Source organism: Musca autumnalis, unplaced genomic scaffold, assembly GCF_047663935.1.
Source record: "Musca autumnalis isolate F117 unplaced genomic scaffold, ASM4766393v1 scaffold_4, whole genome shotgun sequence".
In the NCBI taxonomy this organism is placed as follows: Eukaryota; Metazoa; Arthropoda; class Insecta; order Diptera; family Muscidae; genus Musca; species Musca autumnalis.
The window spans coordinates 197,654,511-197,676,459 of NW_027411977.1; the positions used below are offsets into that span (position 1 = coordinate 197,654,511).

The following is a 21,949-nucleotide window of genomic DNA, read 5'->3' on the forward strand; positions in this document are numbered from 1 at the left end:
GGAAATGGCGTTGGATAGGCCACACGGAACGGAGACCTGCCGAAAACATTCTTCGTGAAGCGCTTCGTTGGAATCCCCACCATAGAGGCCGGCGTGTTGGTGCACCAGCTGAAACGTAGAGAAGATCGACCGACGCAGAACTACAAGCAGCAAACTATTCATGGAACGACGTCAGTCAAGCATCGCACAACAGAGTTCGATATAAAAGGATGGTTCAGGCCCTATGCTCTAGAGGTAGTGAAGGATAGCAGAAGCTACAGCCACTCGACATCATCACAGCTGTAGACGGCCGCTACATACCGTCTGACGAATACCCGAAATTAGGCCAAATTTACCAAGAGAGGCAACGGTATTACCTAATATGTGTGATGAACTTCGTCCTACAAACCCTAAATACCCAAAAGTTAGGGAATTTACTCTTGAATTCAACAGGCTAGTAGGCGAGTATAAGCGGGAAAAGACGATTGGCCATCTGGAGCAAAGCAACATTTGTTTAGGACTGCAGAAATTTTGGGTCACTACTCAAGAATCCGAAAACAGATAGATAATATTATGGCTGTTATTTTGTGTGAACCTTAAGAGTGACAGGGCGAGTAGGAGTTTTCTCAAGAGAGTGGGTGTCATAACACTCTTCCCAACATTGATGTTTGAAAGGAGACTAAAATTTATCCACTTGATGGTGTCCATATTCCGACTTTTAACGTGATGAAGCCCAGTGGGCTGCATCAGGGCATCTCCTTGCACACGCTGGCAGAATAGAATAGGATACCACAGTAGAAAATATATATAGAAAAGGATAACACCGTAGTAGGCTCCTATATAATAGTAGACCTCCGTAGGATGCTCCTATAGAATGAAGACCCCCCGTAGAAGGCTCCTATAGAGAAGGAGGCCAACGCAGTGCGCTCCTATATAACAGAAGACCCCGTAGGATGCTCCTATAGAACAGGAGACTACAGTTGAATGCTTCTTTAGAGATGAAGAGCACATATGAGGCTCCTATAGAAAAAAGATCGAAATAGGAGCCTCCTAAAAATAGAAGACTCTCATAGCATGGGGAACCACCGTAGAAGGCTCATATAAAATAAGATGCCTCCGTATAAGGATCCTATAGAATAGGAAATCACCGTATAAGACTCCAGTAGAACAGGAGGCCACCGTAAAAGAAAAAGCAGACGACCGTATGAGGCTCTTATAGAATAGAAGACCAAAATAGAGGCCACCAATATTATATTGGAGAACATCATAGGAGGCTCATATAGAATAGAAGACTACCGTCCTATAGAATAGGAGACTGTCGTAGAAGGCTACATAGAATAAGAGACCACCGTAGAAAGCTCCTGTAGAATAGGAGACCACTGTGGAAAGCTACTATAGAATAGGAAGCCTCCTTATAAAGATCCTATGGAATAGGAGATCACCGTATAATACTCCAATAGAACAGGAGGCCACCGTAAAAGGATCTTACAGAGAAGGAGACCATGAATGAGGCTCCTATAGAAAGAACACCTAAGTAGGAGCCTCCTATGGAGTAGTTTACCATCGCAGAAGGCTCTTATAGAATAGGAAAGTACCGTAAGAGTATCCTATAGAATATTGGACCACCATAGGAGATGTCACTGTGGTGAAATGGTATGCACACCCGCCCAGTCCGCTGAATGCCCAGGTTCGATTCCCAGTCTAGGCAAATCAGACTTTCAACCGTAGCAAAATACCCCTCCGTAATGTTGGTGACAATTTCTGATTATTTCAGCTATGTAAAACATATCCACAAGTGGTGCTTTAAGACACGCCGTTCGGACTCGGCTATAAAATATATCATATTCGAGTTATATAGAGGTATCGAGGCATTACACTCAATGGATGTACATGAAAAAATGTCTATTTTACAAAATGTATGAAGGGTTTTGCGTGTACTATATCTTAAAGCCAATTACAAATTTGTCTCACAGCTTCACCAAAATTTTGTTATTCTATTTTAGACAAATTTGTTGCTAAACAGTAGGAGATAATAATGACGTAAAATGAATTTGTTTGCGTCAAAAACTGCTAAAATCTGCTATATTTAGCAAATCCACTTGAATTTGAATCATCAACTTAGTATAACACTGTCCAACATTTTAAAGGTACTCGTGTGCAAACAACTTCTACCGACGATTTTATGAAAATACAGAGCCCAAACGACAAAAACACTAGTTGGGTATTGTTTTGTCAGATCCAGCTAAGATTTTATGTCCTCCTCTAAAAATTGCTAAATATTGAATTTTTCGAAAAAAAAATCGGGGCTATATCTCGGAAACCAATTCGAATTTTGTGTTTACCTTTAGCAAACTTAAACATAAGGGAACAAAGAAACTATTTTTACAAAAAATCGACTCGAAAAACTGCATTAGCGCTATAAAATGTATGCAATATCTAAAACACCAGAGTTTTTCACCATATCTTCCAAACTTTCAAATTTATCGTAAAGAAATCTTTGAAAAAAATATTCGCTTGAATCTGAACATGATTTTCTTGTCTAATGTCTCTATAACGGTGTATCTAGAATATTTTTCAACGATCATTTAATAAATATATCAATAATTCACCACGAATTGCCGAATATGAGAATTATCTGATCGTATTAACAGTGTTTGATATACATTATGTAAAAAGAGTGACATAAAATACTGCTGAAACAACATTTTACATTTTCACAATGTTCCAAGGAATAGTTTTTGGAAAATTTCCGGTAAAGGTAACATGGTTCAGCTCCCAATGGTTTAGGAGCTATTGACTAGAATTTCAGAAATGATGTAAAATTTTCTATATTTAATCGATTTTTTTGTATGACATATTATTTCTGCTGCCTGAGCTAGGGCTACAATATTTCTAAAGTCTGGAAAACAAATATTGCGAAAAAAGGTCGTTTTAGACTGGTTTAGATCACGCCATAAAATTCGATCCGGATATGAAAAGTCGAAACGATAAATGTCTATTAGAAGTTGTTTGCATTTTCAGCGTTGCACAGTATAATTGTACCTTCAGCCTTAAGGGCCTTTAGCATAATCCGTATGTCTGTATCTAATTTTGTCTGGCAGGATGGAGCGCATGATAACTGTAGAACGGATAAACTGATTTGGTCAAAGTTTTGGATTTCGTAATATTTTCTCCGCAAAAGCTTAACACTTCAGCGCTTTGATCTAAATTAAATTTATTAGCGAAACGTATGCATTTATTTGGATCGTACACAATTGTGAAGATAAATATCCCACAAGTTCTGATATTTTTATTAGTAATTTTTTTCGTCCAACTCTCTGAATACATAATTTTTGGGGAAAAATATTTGGGCTTATGTATCTTGTATTCGATCTGTTCATTGTCGCAAATTCACACAGGCTCAGGGCATATATCGTTCGGCAAATTTTCCAGAAATCAAAATTTACGATTTTTTATTTGGTTTCCAACCGATTAATTCGTTTCCAAGTTATGACAAATATAAAATCCTTTTGGAAACAAGTGGTCCTTCTTGATTAATTTGCTTATTATTAGCGAATAATAATGTGGGGTTCTTTATGGATCGATTGTTATTTTGTCAAAACTTTGTAACATTTAAAGCAATACATTTAATTTAAGAAATATTTAAATTCTAGTTCCAATAAGTTGCAAGAACTGAGTCCAACAAAGTGTTTAATATCATCGAGTCCAAAGACGTCTACTCGTACAATTTAAAAATAATGCTTCTTCTGTAACATTATACCGAAAGTAGAGAATACAGTCAAAACAACAATCATGGAATTTTTTCGACTTAAAGAGTTTTGTCACGATTTAGCTAAGAGATTGCGGATTGATTTCTGATATTGGTCTCGACCTAGCTTTGGCATAGCCCAAACATCAGTTTCGTAGCCTCATACAGTACGGCGAGAAGGATTCGGAGTCTATGAGTCGTAGTCTGTGTCGTCCGATTTTAAATTTCTGAAGGTTTTAATTGCCTTGCACAGACTCTATCACTTCTAGTAAGGAAGCAAATATGGCGTTTTTATGACATAAAAAATATTTTTTTCTTAGGTTACACTGTGCAACATTTTTGAACCAATCGCGTGCAAACAACTTCTGTCCAGAATTTTATGAAAGTAGAGGACCAATAGGTAAAAACCATATTTGGGTTTTGTTTTCTTAGATCGTGTTCGGTTTTTATGGCCTCATCTAAACATGGTTAAAGATCGAATTTTTAAAACAAATCGGTGCTGTATCTCTGAAACCAATACGAATTTTGTTTTGACATCTGCAGCAAACTTGTAGATAAGAGCAAGAGGAAAATATTTGGAGGAATAGTGAACTCAAAAAACTGCATTTATTGCCTCAAATTTTATAATATATCTAAAAATTCTATAATTTGTGTATATTTCGCAGCGTATCTCCCAAAATGTTGAATTCTTCTTAATCTTACCTTTTGGGAAAATATTCTCTGGAATGTAGTAAACAACTCTTCAGACCATTATATTGTTGTAAAATGCCTCTATCGCCTTGTTTATAGCAAATTTTTCAAACAACAATTTGGTAAATATTTCAATAATTCATTGAAATCCCCAACATGAGAATAAACAGCCTGTGTGAACATTGTTTGAAATAAGTTTTGTAAAAGGTATGTTATGAAATACCCCTTAAACAACGTGAAATAACAATTTTAGAGTTTCAGAATGTTCTGAAGAATTGATGGTCACATTATTTGGAAAATTTTTAGAATGGTTACTTGTTTCAACTTTCAACAATTTAGTTGTTACTGACCAGAATTTCAGAAATTATGTAAACTTTTCTATATTTTAACGAGTTTGATGCGCTAGATGCAGCTTTTCCTAGTTCATCTGTTTGACACATAAGTTCTACTACTTTCGGTCTACAATATTGATGAAGACTGCAAAGCAAAATTCTTATTAGTTTCGGAGATAAAGGTCCGATCACTGGAAAAAAGGCTCATTTTAGGTCGGTTTAGATGAGGCCATAAAATCTAAACCCGATCTAAGAACACAAAACCCAATTAAGGTTTTCGTAGTCTCAATATGTACTTTCAGAAAATGCACGTTAGAATTTGTTTGCATTTTCAGTGTTGCACAGTGTTATCGACACAATATCTAGATACAGAAGTCCAAGCTTCACTCGCGGATTCGAGTTATTCTTCTTTTTCGAGGTACATATTTAATTCATAGAAGTCGAAAAAGGGGTTATCTTAGGGTCGAACTATACCCTCCAACACATTAAACCCGTGTATAACTTTATTAGTCCTACTCGTGAATAGAGTTATACAGGGATAGGATTAAGAGGAATCGCAAAATCTAAGCTAAGATCTTCGAAATACTGAAAATCTTGGGATAGCAAAAATAATTGCAATTCTCTGCGGTTGGACAATCCTGGGATATACCATAGCGTGCACCTACATGATTTAAAACTTCGATATAGTTTATTTTCAATCCTTAATATAAGAGGACTTATTTTTTATATTCTTTAAAAAATTAAAATTGTACCCTAAATACTACTGAATTTATATACTTTGTGTCAATATTTCATATAAAATCAACTAACAAACTCTTTAAAATAGCTTTACGTAACGCTACACAATATTTAAAATTTTCATGATTTTTGGTTAAGTTGGGCCCGCCCCGAAATGAAATCCTGCGTATGTCCCTGAACAAACACATGCCTTTGAAATTCGGACCAGCAGTCTCACCTCTTTTTTATAGAAGAGACATAAGGTTCTCTGATTTCGAATAGCTCTATATGTCTCATTCTTCTCTTCGGTAGCAGCACCACATCCCTTATTATAGCTAGAATTATTTTGCGTGGACCATAGTACTCCTATAACCTACTGAAGAATGAACTTGCTGTCAATTAGCACAGAACGTTTCGTGTGAAACTTGGCGCTGAAAGTCTATCTTAATGTAATGAAAATTTCAGACACACTTTACAAATTTGAAACAAGTGCAGCACATTGTGAAATTGTCATAAATATTTCAAAACACATGTTTTCATTATTCTCCTTCCTAAAAGTATGCTAAAATATATGGTAATACTTAAATCCCATCATATTTCCCATCCGCTTTCAATGCATATAAACTTTTCTTAATCTAATAATACCCCTTAAATATGCATATGTTTTTTGTAAGTTAAATATTTGCCATTTCTTTTCAGCTGAACTAAGCCACAGACAACTAAAAAAGAACAAGAAAATCAATTTTCTTCACTACAACTGCAATTGCCAACGAGGTAATTTCGTTTTTCTTAAATTTTTAATTAAAAACCCCTAAACGTTTTACCCAATTAACCATTTTGACTTTGGTATGCAAATTAAATTGTATTATGGTTGTCGTGTTCTGGTTCTGTTTGTGTGTGTCGTCTGTGGCATTACTAAAAGTCGAACACTGATGGATGGATGGGATGGATGGTGCTGGTGAAGAGCAAGGAGAAAGTGGGTGGACTATGAAAGAGGGCAATTCACAAAGAATGAATAAAATTGTGGGTCTTTAGCTGTCATTTCTTTTGCAACAACTACGTTGCATTTTGCAGTTTGGACTGCTAATTTATTCAAAGTACTTGTCTTTAGACGCATATTCAAACACCAGCAAGCACACACACCCATACACATGCATAAGATGTTGTTGAATATTTAAAATGCTTGCCATACAAAAGCAAAATTGCCCGTCAGTTGTTGCCGAACAAACAGCACCAACGAGACATGAAAATAGAAGCCAGCAAACAATCTAGCCTAGAATGAGACCAGCAAGCAAACTTAAGTCCTAAGTCATTCTATTTCATTTCAATGTTTTCAGTGTGTGTGTGTGTGTGTGTTCGCATGTGGATGTGGAAATGATGCCGTCGTTGCATGTTGTTGACGTCGTTGTTGTTGGTACTTGCTTGACGATTCAAGTGTAAAAGGAAAGGCCTCTCATTTCATCAGATTACTGTCAGCACTCTTTGGAGCAAAAATAATGAAATACTGTTCGTCTTTTAAAAATGCACCCTGCTTATATGCAATCATACACATATGCATACATACACACACTTTCTCATTCTCATATATAGTGGGAACATTAACTATCATCTCATGTACATTCGCTGGATTTTGAATTATGACAAGAAAAATTGTGTTACCAGCCACTAAGATTAGGAGACGTCCTTGAGAATAGTAGACCTACAAAGACCTTCAAGAAGGCTCCTATAGAATAGGAGATCTAAGGAAGAAGGTCCTATCGAATAGGAGACCTGCGTATAAAACTCCTGTAGAATAGGAGAGCTCCATACAAGATTCACAAGACCTCCGTAGAAGTTTCCATAGAATTGGACAACTCCGTAGACTATGAGAAAGCTCCTATAGAATATGAGAGCTCCATAGGTGGCTGCTATAGAAAAGGAGAACACTGTTGCATGCTCCTAAAGAATAAAAGAGCTTCGCAAAAGACTCCTATAAACTATTAGAACTACGTAGGAACCACCATTAGAATAGGAGAGGTCAGTAGGAGGCTCCTATAAAATAGGAGAGCTCCGTAGGGGTCTCCTATAGAATAGGAGAGCTCCGTAGCAGGCTTCTATAGAATAGGAAAGCTCCGTAGGAGGCTCCTATAGAATAGGAGAGCTCCGTAGGAGGCTCCTATAGAATAGGAGAGCTCCGTAGGAGGCTCCTATAGAATAGGAGAGCTCCGTAGGAGGCTCCTATAGAATAGGAGAGCTCCGTAGGAGGCTCCTATAGAATAGGAGAGCTCCGTAGGAGGCTCCTATAGAATAGGAGAGCTCCGTAGGAGGCTCCTATAGAATAGGAGAGCTCCGTAGGAGGCTCCTATAGAATAGGAGAGCTCCGTAGGAGGCTCCTATGTAATAGGAGAGCTCCGTAGGAGGCTCCTATGGAATAGGAGAGCTCCATAGGAGGCTCCTATAGAATAGGAGAGCTCCGTAGGAGGCTCCTATAAAAAAGGAGAGCTTTGTAGGAGGCTCCTATAGAATAGGAGAGCTCCGTAGGAGGCTCCTATGTAATAGGAGAGCTCCGTAGGAGGCTCCTATGTAATAGGAGAGCTCCGTAGGAGGCTCCTATGTAATAGGAGAGCTCCGTAGGAGGCTCCTATGTAATAGGAGAGCTCCGTAGGAGGCTCCTATGTAATAGGAGAGCTCCGTAGGAGGCTCCTATGTAATAGGAGAGCTCCGTAGGAGGCTCCTATGTAATAGGAGAGCTCCGTAGGTGGCTCCTATAGAATATTAGAGAATATTAGAAGAGCCCCGTTGGAGGCTCCTATCAAATAGGAAACTCCGTAGTAGGATCCTACAGTATGGGAGACCTCCGTAGCATTCTCTAGTGGTATACAAGATCTACGTAGGAAGCTCTTATGGCATAGGAAACCTCCGTTGGAGCACCCTAAGTGTTTTTTTTATAGATTCGAAGACCTCCATAGGAGGGTTCTGTAGAATAGAACACTGTAGAAGATTCCCACGGAATATTATAATGTGGAGGCTCATATAGAATAGGTCCTCAGGGACAGAGGACCCTCCTTCGATTGGAAATATTTGTCCTCTGAAACTGAGGGCCCTTTTTTTTAGAAAAAGTGTGTCCTTAGGGGCTGTGGATCCTTTTTTTATAATAGAAAATTTGTCTGTGAATGAGGACCCTTGTTCCATAGGACACATTTTTTCTTAGAGACTGATAACTGTTTTTCTATGAGAAAAAGTCTGTCCTTAGGAACATAAAACCCTTTTTACGTAGAAGAAGTTTGTTCTCAAGAATCCGAGGATAATTTTTTGCATTAAAAAATGTGTCCTCTGGCGATGCGAATGTCTTTTTGCATAAAAAAAATTGTCGCCAAGTAACGGCGATGCCTTTGCCATAGAAAAACTTAGTCTTTTAGGACTGAGGATGCTTTTTTTCGTGGGAAAAAGTTTGTACTCAGGGACTGCGGTCCCTTTTTCCAGAGGAAAACTACTTTGGAGGACACTTTTCCGTAGGAAAAAGGAAGTCCACTGCGGATGTTGGTTTACATAAGAAAAAAATGTCTCTAAGGACTGAGCATGCCTTTGCCATAGGATAAGCTAGACATAGGGGACCAAGGATGCTTTAAGATCGGTAAAATTTGTTCTAAGGGACTGAGGATGCTTTTCCATTAGAAAATGAGTCCTGAAGGACTGAGGATGTTTTTTTTCCTGAGATAGTGTTTGTCCTCAGGGACTACGGACTCTTTTGCCACACAAAAAAGTTTGCCCTCAGGGCCTTCGGTCCCTTTTTCCACACGAAAATGTTCATCCTCAGGGCCCTTTTTCTCGAAAAACAAAATATCTCCTCCCGAACTGAGGACCCTTTTGACATAAGAAAAAGTTTGTCCTTAGGAACTGACGACATCTTTTCCACAATTAAAAATTCATCCTCTGCAACTGAGGATCCTATTTCCGTAGGAAAAAAATGTCTCCAAGGACTAAGGACCCTTTTTCCATAGGAAAAAAATTTCCACAGGGACTGGGAATGCTCTTCCACACGAAAAATTATACCTCATTGTCTGAGGATGTTTTTTCCATAGGAAAAACTAGTCCTAAGAGTCTGAAGATGTATTTTTTGCATAGATGTTTTTTCCTCAGGGACTGAGGACCCATTTTCCATAGAAAATCAATTGTCCTAAGGTATTGACGGCGACACATTTTTCATAGGAAAAACTATATCCTCAGGAACTGAGGATCCTTTTTCCATAGAAAAAGCTATGTCCTCAGAAATTGAGGACCATTTTTCCAAAGAAAAGGATATCCTTAGGGACTGAGGACCCTTTTTCTATAGGAACATTTTGCCTCAGATTACTAGGACCCGTTTTCATGTGAGGGCCATTTTTTCTTTAGATAAATCATTAATTCCCCAAGTTCATCCTCAGGGCCCTTTTTCCGAAAGAAAAAATATGTCCTCTGGGACTGAGGACCCCTTTACCATAAGAAAAAGTTTGTCCTTAGAACTGACGACCTTTTTTCCATAATTTAAAATTCATCCTCGGGAAATAAGTACCCTATTTCCATAGGAAAAAAATTTCTTCAAGGGCTAAGGACCTTTTTTCCACACGAACAAATTTTCCACAGGGACTGAGAATGCTTTTCCATACGAAAATTTATACGTCATGGTCTGAAGATGTTTTTTCCATAGGAAAAATTAGTCCTTAGGGTTTGAAGATTTTTTCCATAGATGTTTTTTCCTCCGGGACTGAGGACAGGCCTTTGAGACTGTGGACCCATTCTCCCTAGAAACTCAATTGTCCTCAGGTATTGACGACACTTTTTTCATAGGAAAAACTATATCCTTAGAAACTGATGAACCTTTTTCCATAGAAAAAAAAACTATGTCCCCTGAAGTTGAGGACCATTTTTCCAAAGAAACAGCCATGTCCTCATGCGTTGAGGATGTCCTTAGCGACTTAGGACCCCCTTTTCTATAGGAAAATGTTGCCCTCAAGTTACTAGGACCAGTCTTCTTGTGAAAAATTTGTCCTTAGAGTCCGACGACCTCTTTTCATAGGAAAAAGTTTGTCCTTTTTGTCTTTGGACACTTTTCATAGGAAAAATGTTGTCCTCACGGACACGATAGTTATTTTCAGAGCTTGAGGGCCATTTTTAGATAAATTGTTTATTAATCCCTGGTCCACGTACTGTGCTACATCATTGTAACGCCACTTATGCAAATTTGAAAATAACGTGTCTTTCTTGTTAATGCTTACACTCTTCGTTGCGAACTTCAATACAATGTTGTGCACATACGAGCCGCACATTTACATAAGTTGCTCGGTTTGTTGTATATTCGCCAAGTATTTTACAAAATGACAAGCTTATTCATTCAATATCAAGCAACATGTCATTTTTTCCAGTTCTTCTACTTGAAGCTTGGTAATGATGAAAGTACGCAACAGCAAGCAGGCAGTCTGGCAACAATTGCCAGAGCAGCAAATTACAGCCATTGGAGGCATAAACTAAAGCCACCACTACCATTACCATGGACTTCTTACCACAAGCAGTTGAATAGATCTTTCAACACTTTGTATGACTTCAAAATCACCCCAAACACCCCTTGCCAGCCAACAAGTTAGCAGGACATCGAAGTAAAGTTATAGCCGTTTCGTAGTGCATTTTCTGGCCTGGGCAACCATAGACAATTGCTTAAAAATGCATGCATTTGGCTGATGAGAAGGCACATTTGCACACACACACACACACGCACACATTTAGTCACATGTCCTCATAAGATAATCATGATGAGCCTGTGATGAGAGTCTCTTTTGCTGATGAGGTTGACAAGCAAGGCGTAAAGACCGACGACCGACTGTTGGGAATGTTTGCCAGCCAGAAACAGTCGAAGATTTTTGTGTGCGATGTGTGCGTTATATTTCTTGCTATTGGTGTTACATAAAACACATAACCATGTGGTGATTATGCCACTCCTTCCTAGGTCCCCAGCTCCCTTCTGTCGAACAAATACATAATAAGTCCAAGTCATTATCTTGGCTACACCATTACCAAATGACATGGCCTCCATTACCATCACCACTACCTATCTATCCGGGCATCCATCCATTTCCCATAAACCTCTTCACACGATTTGAATATTGTAATCAATGACTGAAGACTCCTGAAGCCAAACAGTTAGGAACTTTGTAATCATCATTACCAGAGAACGACTATTATAAAGTAGAAAGTCAAGAGCCTGGAGTACTTTTAAAATGTTACAACTCTACACACAAACACGTGGAAAACAACAAACAACCATGTGTTAATAGGTGTGGGTTAGTGTGTGTGTCATGTGAGTTCACAGTTCATTTTGCTACTGTTCTTCAACTCTTCCTTATAAGAATATTGATTAACAAAGGACAACTGAAATAACAAACCTTAAACAAATGCATAAACTGCAGCAACAACAACAACAGTATCGGCAGCATCAGAAGCTTAAAAATCAGGATTTAAGATTTGTTGTTAACATCAAAGTGTTAAGTGTCGCCATATATGGAATGGGTATGGGCTTTGAGATGCATTGACTTCGTAATTAAAGGAAGAGAAACAAAACCAAAAAGACACATGGAACTTAATATAGATCAAGAGTCTTGTTGTAAACGAACTTAAAGGAAAACATCAAATTTATTATAAGCGTTTAAAAGGAATTTCTTGTGGCTAGGCATTTGTTCTTAAAAAGAAAGAAAACTTAAGAACAAGTAAAAAAGTATCAGTCGGCTTTGACGACACAGATATACCCTCAGCCTGTGAAATTTGAAACTTTTATCTGTTGACAGATCCAATATAAATCTAATACCGGCTAAGCAGGTTTTGTGGACCTTTTTGGAAGGATGAACTTTCCGACAAAAAATATATTTGGTTTGAAGCTCAAAAGTGTTGCGGAGGATGTACTTGAAGGAATGGACCGACATAGTCCATTTTGGATGTGGATCTTATTGTGTGAGTCATTACTTTCGAAAGATATTGTGCCCAACAATCATTTTTAGTTGATCGCCGTATAACTTAGATGTTTTGGACAACTATGTCAGGAAACATGGTCTTGCCAACGAAAAAAGTAATATAGCTTAAACAGGGCCACAAGTAGTAGCGTTGGTATAATTTTGCAAAGGATCTACGAACAGATCCTAAACTTCACTTAAACAAAAATAAAAAGTAAAATTACATTTGTACAAAATATTTCTCCGTTCACTTTTTTATTTTTTTAGGGTGGGTAGGTGTTACCTGCATGTGCGCACCGATAGTCCTCATTTACAAACTAAGTTTGAACAAAATATTACGAAGGCAAAATTTTGGACCGAATCGGCTGATCGGACTTGCCCCTGATAAAACTTGTACAGTCGTAAATGGGGACAGCAAATACAAGTTGATACAACAAAAATCAAAGCTGTTCGAGATGAGGTCCTAAACTTTTCCGAAATTTTGCGTGTTAGGTGCCCGAAGGAGTGGACCCATAGACTCCATATGGGAACCTCATCTATGTCTGGATTAAATTTTACGATGTACAAAGTACGGACCAAATCGGTTACTACCATTAAGCGTTATCGTTCGCACAATTTTTCCGAACGGACGGACACGAAAGATAGACATCGGTAAGCTGCAATCACAACAGATAGCCACAGCATATTCCACTCAATTGCTTCATCAAAGCACTCCTCGTCCCAATTACATATCAGCACAATGGCAAAGTATTGCCCATTCCATGCAAACAGCCGCAAAATCCATACTTGGATACCAGAGACCTCCACCATGGAATCCATGGGATGACCAGGGGCTGGATTCTTGTTCTATGAAAATTTGAAATGAAAGATATTTCCTTATAATTTTTTTCATTTGACAGAATTTTACTTTATAAATGTTTTCATTTCACATTTTCATAAAAACATAATTGAGCCCCAGGAGTGTCGTGCTGCTACCGAAGAGCAAAATGCGGCATATAGGGCTACTCTACAATCAGTAGCAACGCGTAGCGCACGAGAGAGGTATCGGGAGAAAAGGAGAGAGGAGAAACGTCTTTTCCGCAAGATGAAGAGAGAAATGGAAAAGCGAGAGTGTGAAAAAATCGAGATGTACAAGAGCTAGAATTAAGTCCGAAAGTTCCACCGTAGAGTAAAACATCAAACTGATGGCTTTGGTACATACGCATCCTCCTGTAGAGACCATCAAGGTAATTTGGTAACTGATACAGATAGTGTGCTCAGTATATGAAAAGAGCATTTTTCCAAGCAGCATATGGCAGGGAGAACGCGTACCCCACGATTGGAACCTGAGTATCCTGTATCCATCCACAAGAAAGGAGCAAAGACTGTATGCTCTAACTATAGAGTCATAAGTCTTCTCTCTATTGCCTACAAGATAGTGTCAGGGACGAAATAATTGGACCATACCAATGCGGCTTTAGAACTGGCAAGTCCACCATTAACCAGATATTTACCCTGCGGCAAATCCTGGAGAAGATCGAAGAAATGAAGATCGACCGCCCCTTACTCCCAAAGGTATTCCAAACCATGTCTGAATTTGGTATCCCTGGAAAGCTCATACGGCTTTGTAAGATGACTTTACCTAATACTAGGTACTCAGTTACAACAGGAAAGAGTCTCTCCGAACAATTGCCAAAAGAGGTTTCAGGCAAGGATACAGCCGTTCGTGTGACCAGTTCAACATCCTGTTGGAAAAGTTTATACGAGATGCAAATGTCAAAAGAAATGGCAAAATATACAGCAACAGCCAAATGTTAGGTTAGGTTAGATTGGGTTGAAAAGAGGGTTGATGCAGGATCACCACATGTCGGTGTGGACATACACTTAAGTCATAAAGGAGGCCTGTTGTGCACTCTAATTTGAGGTTGTATAGTTAGTGTATGAATTAGTTAAAATTCCTGATTATTTTATTGGCGATAGCCTAGGATTTCTGTCATATTGACATAGCGGCACCTAAAATGCCCATACACGTAACCCTCAAATGGTTACGTCAAGGGTTACGTCTTTGTGCATTTCAGGTGACGCATAGTTTCTAAATGTTTTGAGCTCGATTGTCCTGATATGGTCGAGTCCTTGTATTATGTCGCTACCTTATAGCTGGTTTCTCGGGTTTGTGATGTAGTCCCTTTGTGTTGTCCTCGTCTGGGTTTTCTCATAGGATTTTTGTGTTTTTTCCTTTCTCTATTCCATAGATCTAGGACCAACAGTGGAAGTTGGTTCCTAAAAGTTTGAGGTAGTAAACGACTTCGTCTACCTCGGCATCGCTGTGAACACAACAAACAGCATCTGTTGTGAAATAAAGAGAAGAATTGTATTGACCAACAGATGCTACTTTGGCTTAAGGAAGCAGTTTAAAAACAAAGCCAAATATCTTCATCGTTGATGAACCCGCTTAAAGGTCGTATAAACACGTCCCACATGGTGGTGCACGCAGAACTGGCAGGCAAAAGCTTCGATGGAGCAAACAAGTGGAAAAAGAGCTTATGGAACAAATGTTCTGTAATGGGCCAGCTAAGTAAGTATGTAAGTAAGTACAACAACAACATTAGGTATGCCGTATGTGGCATACCGAAATGTTCCTTCATGTCTAAGATATAAGAACAAATGAACTATTCCATTTAACATTAAAACGTTTTTTTGTACAAAAATGCACAATATTTCTTTATTTTCTTCTTTTATACTATTAAATATTTTAGTCTCAGCCCTCTGTGCAATTCGTATTGTTTGCCGTATTCATTCATTTAAATAAAATGTTATCTTCAGTTCACAGCTGTGCATTGAAACTTGAAATAATCACAAACATAACAATAACAATTACATTACATTGCATAAGGGTATTACAACTAAAAAAACAGCAACAACAGAACTAACAGCATCAGCTGCATCATTAACATCATGACCATCAGCATCGTCATTGACGGTGTGGTACATGACCATATTTTCATTTTTGATGTTTTTGAACTTATATATGAAAGGCTAAATTATAATAAAAGCAAAGAAAAATGTATCAGATGGCTTTGTGGAAATATAGTTATCTTTGGCAGCCTTATTCCAATCTGAGACAAAAAGTCTCATCCTTCTTAGCAAGGTCCTTAAATTGTTGCAACAAGAAGAAAATACCGCACCGCGATACACGACAAATGCTTCCTTTTCTTAATACTTATACTTTTAATATCTTTTCTCTTCCCATAAAAAATGAATATTTTTCTATAAATTATTTTTTCAGCAATCTATGGAATGAATAAAAAGGTCTCCGAGTAAAGTAGGTGCCAATTATGTCAGCAAACCTGTCCTTTAAACTAACCAAAACAAATATCTGTTAAATTAAATTCAACAGAAAAAAATTAAAATGAATGAAATAAATTGTTAAAAAATAGATATAATTTGTTAACAAATAAATAAAAAATGAATGAAAAAAAACAAAGTATTTTATAAAATATATTTATTTAAAAAATATATATATTTTTTAGAAGTTATTTACTTTTGATTGCTTGAGTTGGAGTATTCTCCCAATGGCTCAACTTCATTTATTACCCTATATTACAGAGAGTAATGTTTTCAAAACGAATTTTGTTGAATAAAATACGATGGATTCGGAAAGGCGGCACAATAACACCTAAAGGTGACGCACTGTATTACAGCCGCCATGACACAATGGTTTCGGATTTGTAGTTGGTCGGAGGTATAAACATCTGGTCTCCAGCTTCACCCCAGTGAATGAAAGACTTGCTGCAATTCGATTAAAAGCTAAATTCTTCAACATCAGCTTTATTTGCGCTCATGCTCCCACTGAAGACATGGACGAACAGACCAATGATATATTTTACGAGCGCCTAGAACAACCTTATGACCGTTGCCCTGGCCAGGACATTAAAATCATTCTAGGAGGTTTTTATGCCAAAATTGGAAAGGAGAATATCTTTGGCCCAACAGTCGGGAAATTCAGTCTCCACAGTGAAACATCTGACAATGGTATGAGGCTGATAGACTTTGCAGCTGCAAAAAAACATGGTAGTGAGCAGTAACAGATTTAAGCATCTCGATATTCATATGGGCACCTGGCAGTCCCCAGATCAAAGAACAAGAAATCAAATTGATCACGTTGTGATAGATGGAAGACATGAATCAAGCGTGTTGGGTGTTCGATCGTTCCGAGGTGCAAACATAGACTCGGACCACTACCTTGTTGCAGTACGTACCAGATTAAACGTAGCAAACAAAGTGCGAACAGTCACAACACGGAAGTTGGACATCGGTAAGCTGCAATCACAACAGATAGCCACAACATATTCCACTCAACTGGCCCAACTGCTTAATCAAAGCACTCCTCGTCCTGATAACATATCAGGACAAAGACCAAACATTGGAAAAGCGGGAGTGTGAAAAAATCGAGATGTACAGGAACCAGAATGAAGTCCGAAAATTCTACCAAAGAGTCAAGCATCAAACTGATGGCTTTGGTACAGGCACATCCTCCTGTAGAGACCAGCAAGGTAATTTGGTAACTGATACAGATAGTGTGCTAAGGATATGGAAAGTACCTTTTTCAAAACTGTTGGTATCCAATAGCAGCGAAGACGACGAAGATACCACAGACCCAATCCCAGGAGATGATATTGAATGTATACCGCCCAGGCAAGATGAGGTAAAGACAGCAATAAATCGGCTGAAGAATAATAAGGCAGCAGGAGCCGGTGGATTACCAGCCGAGATGTTCAAAACCGGAGGCGACACGCTGATAAGGTGTATTCATCAGCTAGTTAGCACCATCTGGCAGGAAGAACGAGTACCCGACGATTGGAACCTGAGTATGATGTGCCCCGTCCACAAGAAAGGAGATAAGACTTTATGCTCCAACTATAGGGGTATAAGTCTTCTCCCTATCGCCTACAAGATAGTGTCAGGGATATTGTGGGAACGACTAAAGCCCATGGTCAACGAAATAATTGGACCATACTAATGCGGCTTTAGACCTGGCAAGTCCACCATTGACCAGATATTTACCCTGCGGTAAATCCTGGAGAAGACACAAGAGATGCAGATCGACACCTACCACCTTGTTGTCGATTATAAAGCAGTCTTCGACAGCCCGCTACGTTCAAAGGTATTCCAAGCAATGTCTGAATTTGGTATCCACGCAAAGCTGATTCGGCTTTGTAAAATGATTCTAACTGATACAATATCTTTAGTTAAAATAGGAAAGAACCTCTCCGAAGAGTTTTGTACCAAAAGAGGTTTCAGGCAAGGAGACAGCCTTTCGTGTGACCTTTTTAACATCCTGCTAGAAGAGGTTATACGAGAGGCAAACGTCAAAAGAAGTGGCACAATCTACACCAATAGCCACATGTTACTTGCTTATGCTGATGATATAGACATCATGGGACGATCAGTAAAAGAAGTAACCGATACCTTTATGAAGGTTGAAGGAGAATCTGCTAAAGTAGGTCTGGCGGTAAACGGCGAGAAGACCAAGCTGATGGTGTCGACGCGCGACCATTGAGATCGGACCAACTGTTGAAGTTGGTTCCTATAATTTTTAGGTAGTAAAAGACTTCGTTTACCTCGGCACCGCCGTAAACACAACAAACGACATCAGTTGTGAAATAAAAAGAAGAATTGTATTGGCCAACAGATGCTACTATGGTTTGAGTAAGCAATTTAAAAACAAAGCCACATCTCGTCAAACAAAAATAACACTATACAAAACGCTGATACTACCCGTGCTAATGTATGGCTCCGAAGCATGGGTACTTGCACAAGCAGATAAGGCAGTGCTTGGTGTGTTTGAGAGGAAAATTCTTCGAAAGATCTACGGGCCGATTTGCGTTGACGGTGAATATAGACGTCGTATGAACCACGAGCTATATCAGCTATACAAAGACATGAATATAGTTAAACGTATCGAGATGCAACGATTGCGTTGGCTAGGCCATATCATAAGAATGAGCGATTATGAACCCGCTAGAAAGGCGTATGAATACATGCCACATGGCGGTGCACACAGAATCGGCAGACCTAAGCTTCGATGGAGCATACAAGTGGATGAAGAAATGAATAGGCGCGGTATTCCAAAAAGTCAAGCGAAAAACAGAGAGGAATGGAATCTTTTCTTAGTTCGGTCTATGGAACAAATGTTCTGTAATGGGCCAACTAAGTACGTAAGTAAGTAATTATAGGTAAGTCGTTTAAAAAATGTAGATAAAATATCCGTCATATGGGGACTATATCAAAATTTGGACCTATATTGACAATTTTTGTTGTAAATGTTTTTCTGACCACTGGGAATATCAAATCTTAAATTACACGTAATTCGCTTAAAAATGCAGCCAAAATATTTAAAATACCTTAAATCGGGAGGTACCGTTATGTGGGGGCTATACCAAAAAATGGACCTCTGTTGACGATTTTTGGTGGAGAAGTTTCGTGACCGCTGAAAACCCAAAGAGTCAAATTAAAGCTATTTCGGTTAAAAATTGTATCTAAAATTCTAAAAATGTCGAAAATCGGGGGAAGCTTTATACGATGCCTATACCAAAACATGAACCCATGTGAACGATTTTTGGTGGAGCATTTTCGTGACCGCTGAAAACCTCAAGCTTCAATTTGCAGCTAGTTCGGTTAAAAATTCAAGGTAAAATACTCAAAATACCGAAAATCGGGGGGTACCGTAATATGGGGGCTATACCAAAACATGGACCTATATTGACGATTTTTGGTGGAGAAGCTTCGCTGTAAAGCTGTGAACCTAAAATGCCATTATTTAACATTATTTGACATATAATTCGGTCAAATAAATTTAGCAAAAATCCCCAAAATACGGACCGACAGACATTGGTAGATCGTCTTTTTATCCTGATCAAGAATATATGTATATACTTTACAGGGTCGCAAATGATTAGTTCGATGTGTTACAAACAGGAAAAACAAACGTAATAATATTATTATTAATATTATACCCTCCGCAACGCGTCCTAACCTTACCTCCGAACTTGAACTAAATTTGGCTGAAGAATCCGATGTACAAAAATTGGACCAAATCGATTAATGGTCTTGATATAGGCGGTTGGCAATAAGTTACTACAATAGAATGTAGACGAATTTAATTATTTTTTTTTTATTTTTTGCCTTATTAAGGCGAAGGCCATTTATAGTGATATTTAATTAATTCTCTTTCGAGTTGAGCTGTAAGGTCTTTAGAGATACATTGAAAAATTAGGAGTCTACCGAAGTCCCACGCATCCAACAATTACACTACGTTTCACGGGTGGTAAAGCCGATCTTCAGGTGTATTAGGATGTTGTTGTTGAGGCAGACGAAGGCAAAGCTTGGAAACTTGAATTTAATTAATGTTCATATCTTTTTCCCTAAAAGTATGCATCACTCATTTGCAAATTTAAAAATAAACATACATATGTGCAAGATTGTTAAAACATTTTATTCTGATTTAATAGCCAAACACACGAAATTGTCTTTAGCTTAAAAGTATCCTCAAATCCAAAGAACAATAGCATTTTAGCTGAGGGAACAAGTTTTAATAATCAGCTGTTGCTTGGAAATCTCCAAGCGCCTTAGGCAATGCAAAGCTTTTGATTTGAAAGGGAAATTGAACAAAAACCATTTTTGATATAAAAGAAAAAATATTTAAGTTTATACATTTTTCTTTGTTATCTGTCTGCCTTCTATGTCAAATTAGAGTTTACAGACAAATAATTTTCCACACAGAAGGTTTTAAGGCCACAGCAATTTATAGTTTTTATTTTTTGTTTTGTTTTTTTATCTCTGAAAGTTTTTTGTTTTAATTGAAAAACATTGTCTGTGTGTGTGAGTTTTGTTGAATAATTGGTCTTTGGTCTTCACATTTTAATAACTCAACTTGAGGAATTCTCTCTTTTTGTTGCTTTGTTTGTATAGAAACATAAAGGGAAAAACAAAACATAAAGTGAATATCATAACACAAATAGACAACATTGAAATACTGTATAAAAAAGGATACGCATGGCAAACCAAGCTATGGCTAACAGAATATGAATGAGGAACAACTACAACTACTAACAGCAACAACAACAACAGAGAGAGAAAACACAGGGTTAGCAATATAGTTGCCAAAATAGAGAAACAACATACACTTGAGGCAAAAAAAAAATTTATATAACGTTGTAGGATATAGAGAAAACAATGTTGTTGGCCAGTGGTTAGGTAGGTATAAGAAGTGAAAGAGGTGGCAGCACAAAAAAGAAACTGTTGATTATTTTGTATGTTTCCTTTTTTCCCTGAACCAAAAGTTGTGAGGAAAAAATACACAGACATCAAAAATGGAAAATATAGTTTTTGTTTATGAAAAAATTGTAGAATTTTTGTTAATGATAGACTGTTGTTAGAAAAACAAATTTTCTTTATGTGGATGTGTGTGTTTTTCGTATTTTATTTGTGGTACTTACCCTTGCTTGCACCGTCCGGACCCCTGAGTATGGTACACTCCTCTATAGTGCCAAAGGGATTAAAAATTTGTCTAACATCCTCTTCGGTTTGTTGTTTGCTTAACATACCCACGAATAGCTTGCGATCTAAATTTTGTTCTGCACCATCAACACAATCATCACAACATGGAATGGGAGCGATTTATGACATATGGTTGGTTTGTTGGTTGGTTGTTTGGATGAGCGGTCATTCATTTGGTTGGTCCACCATCGGAAGGGTCCATGTATATATTTTGTTTGAGGTTTTTTTATTTTTTAATTATTTTGATTTCAAAACAACAACGGCATACAAAAACAAACAAACAAAACAACATTACATACGGATTTGTGGATGTGTGGAAGAGAGCAGGGGAATTTAAAATATATGGGTAGCAGGTTACGGATGAGAACATGGAAATAAAGAATAAAAAAGTTGTAAAGAAAACAACAAATTAATAATTTTGTATTTTTGTTGGTAACACAAAATTGCACAATATTTTTGATAGTAAGGGAAACAGAGAGTTAAAGATAAATATAAATAATAAGAGAGAGAGAAGAGAAAATTTAAACAAAATATAGCAAAACAGAAAAGAAAATCCAAAAAATTTCAGCCCGCATTAGCAAACGATGAATTTTTAAATATATATTTTTAAAATTTTTCCGTTTTGCAGTCAATCATAAACGACAGACACCACAACAACAATTAAGTAAAAAAACACGTTCAATACAATTACAACATTGATATTTTTTACGTTAAGAAAATAAGGAAAAAATAATTAAATAAAAAATATGTTATGCAACGCACGTATGACAAGAAAAATAACAAAAAACAAACACACGTTACAACATTTATAATTTCAATATATTAATTATTTTAATTTTTTAATTGTGAAAATTCACAAATGCAGTATTAAGAAATAAAAAAAAAATGAAAATAATTTTTTATGAAAATGTTTAGGTTTTTGTTTAAAAAACAAACCCGGAAATTGTTTTTATTACATTTTTTAGAAATGCAATTAAAAAAATTAATAT

The 21,949-nt window shown here is 37.5% G+C and overlaps 1 protein-coding gene across 9 annotated transcripts in view; it reads right to left on the reverse strand.

Annotated features, from left to right (window-relative positions):
- The window catches only part of bru3 (CUGBP Elav-like family member bruno 3), a 1,231,558-nt gene that overhangs the window by 472,066 nt on the left and 737,543 nt on the right, over positions 1-21,949 (reverse strand). For 7 of the 9 annotated variants that reach the window (XM_073980083.1, XM_073980081.1, XM_073980079.1 and 4 more), the window contains one exon: positions 20,900-21,037. The exons of the other annotated variants lie outside the window; for them this stretch is intronic. In XM_073980083.1, the coding sequence (XP_073836184.1) occupies positions 20,900-21,037 (138 nt within the window). The remainder of the gene's footprint in view (positions 1-20,899; positions 21,038-21,949) is intronic. 9 annotated transcript variants of the gene reach the window in all.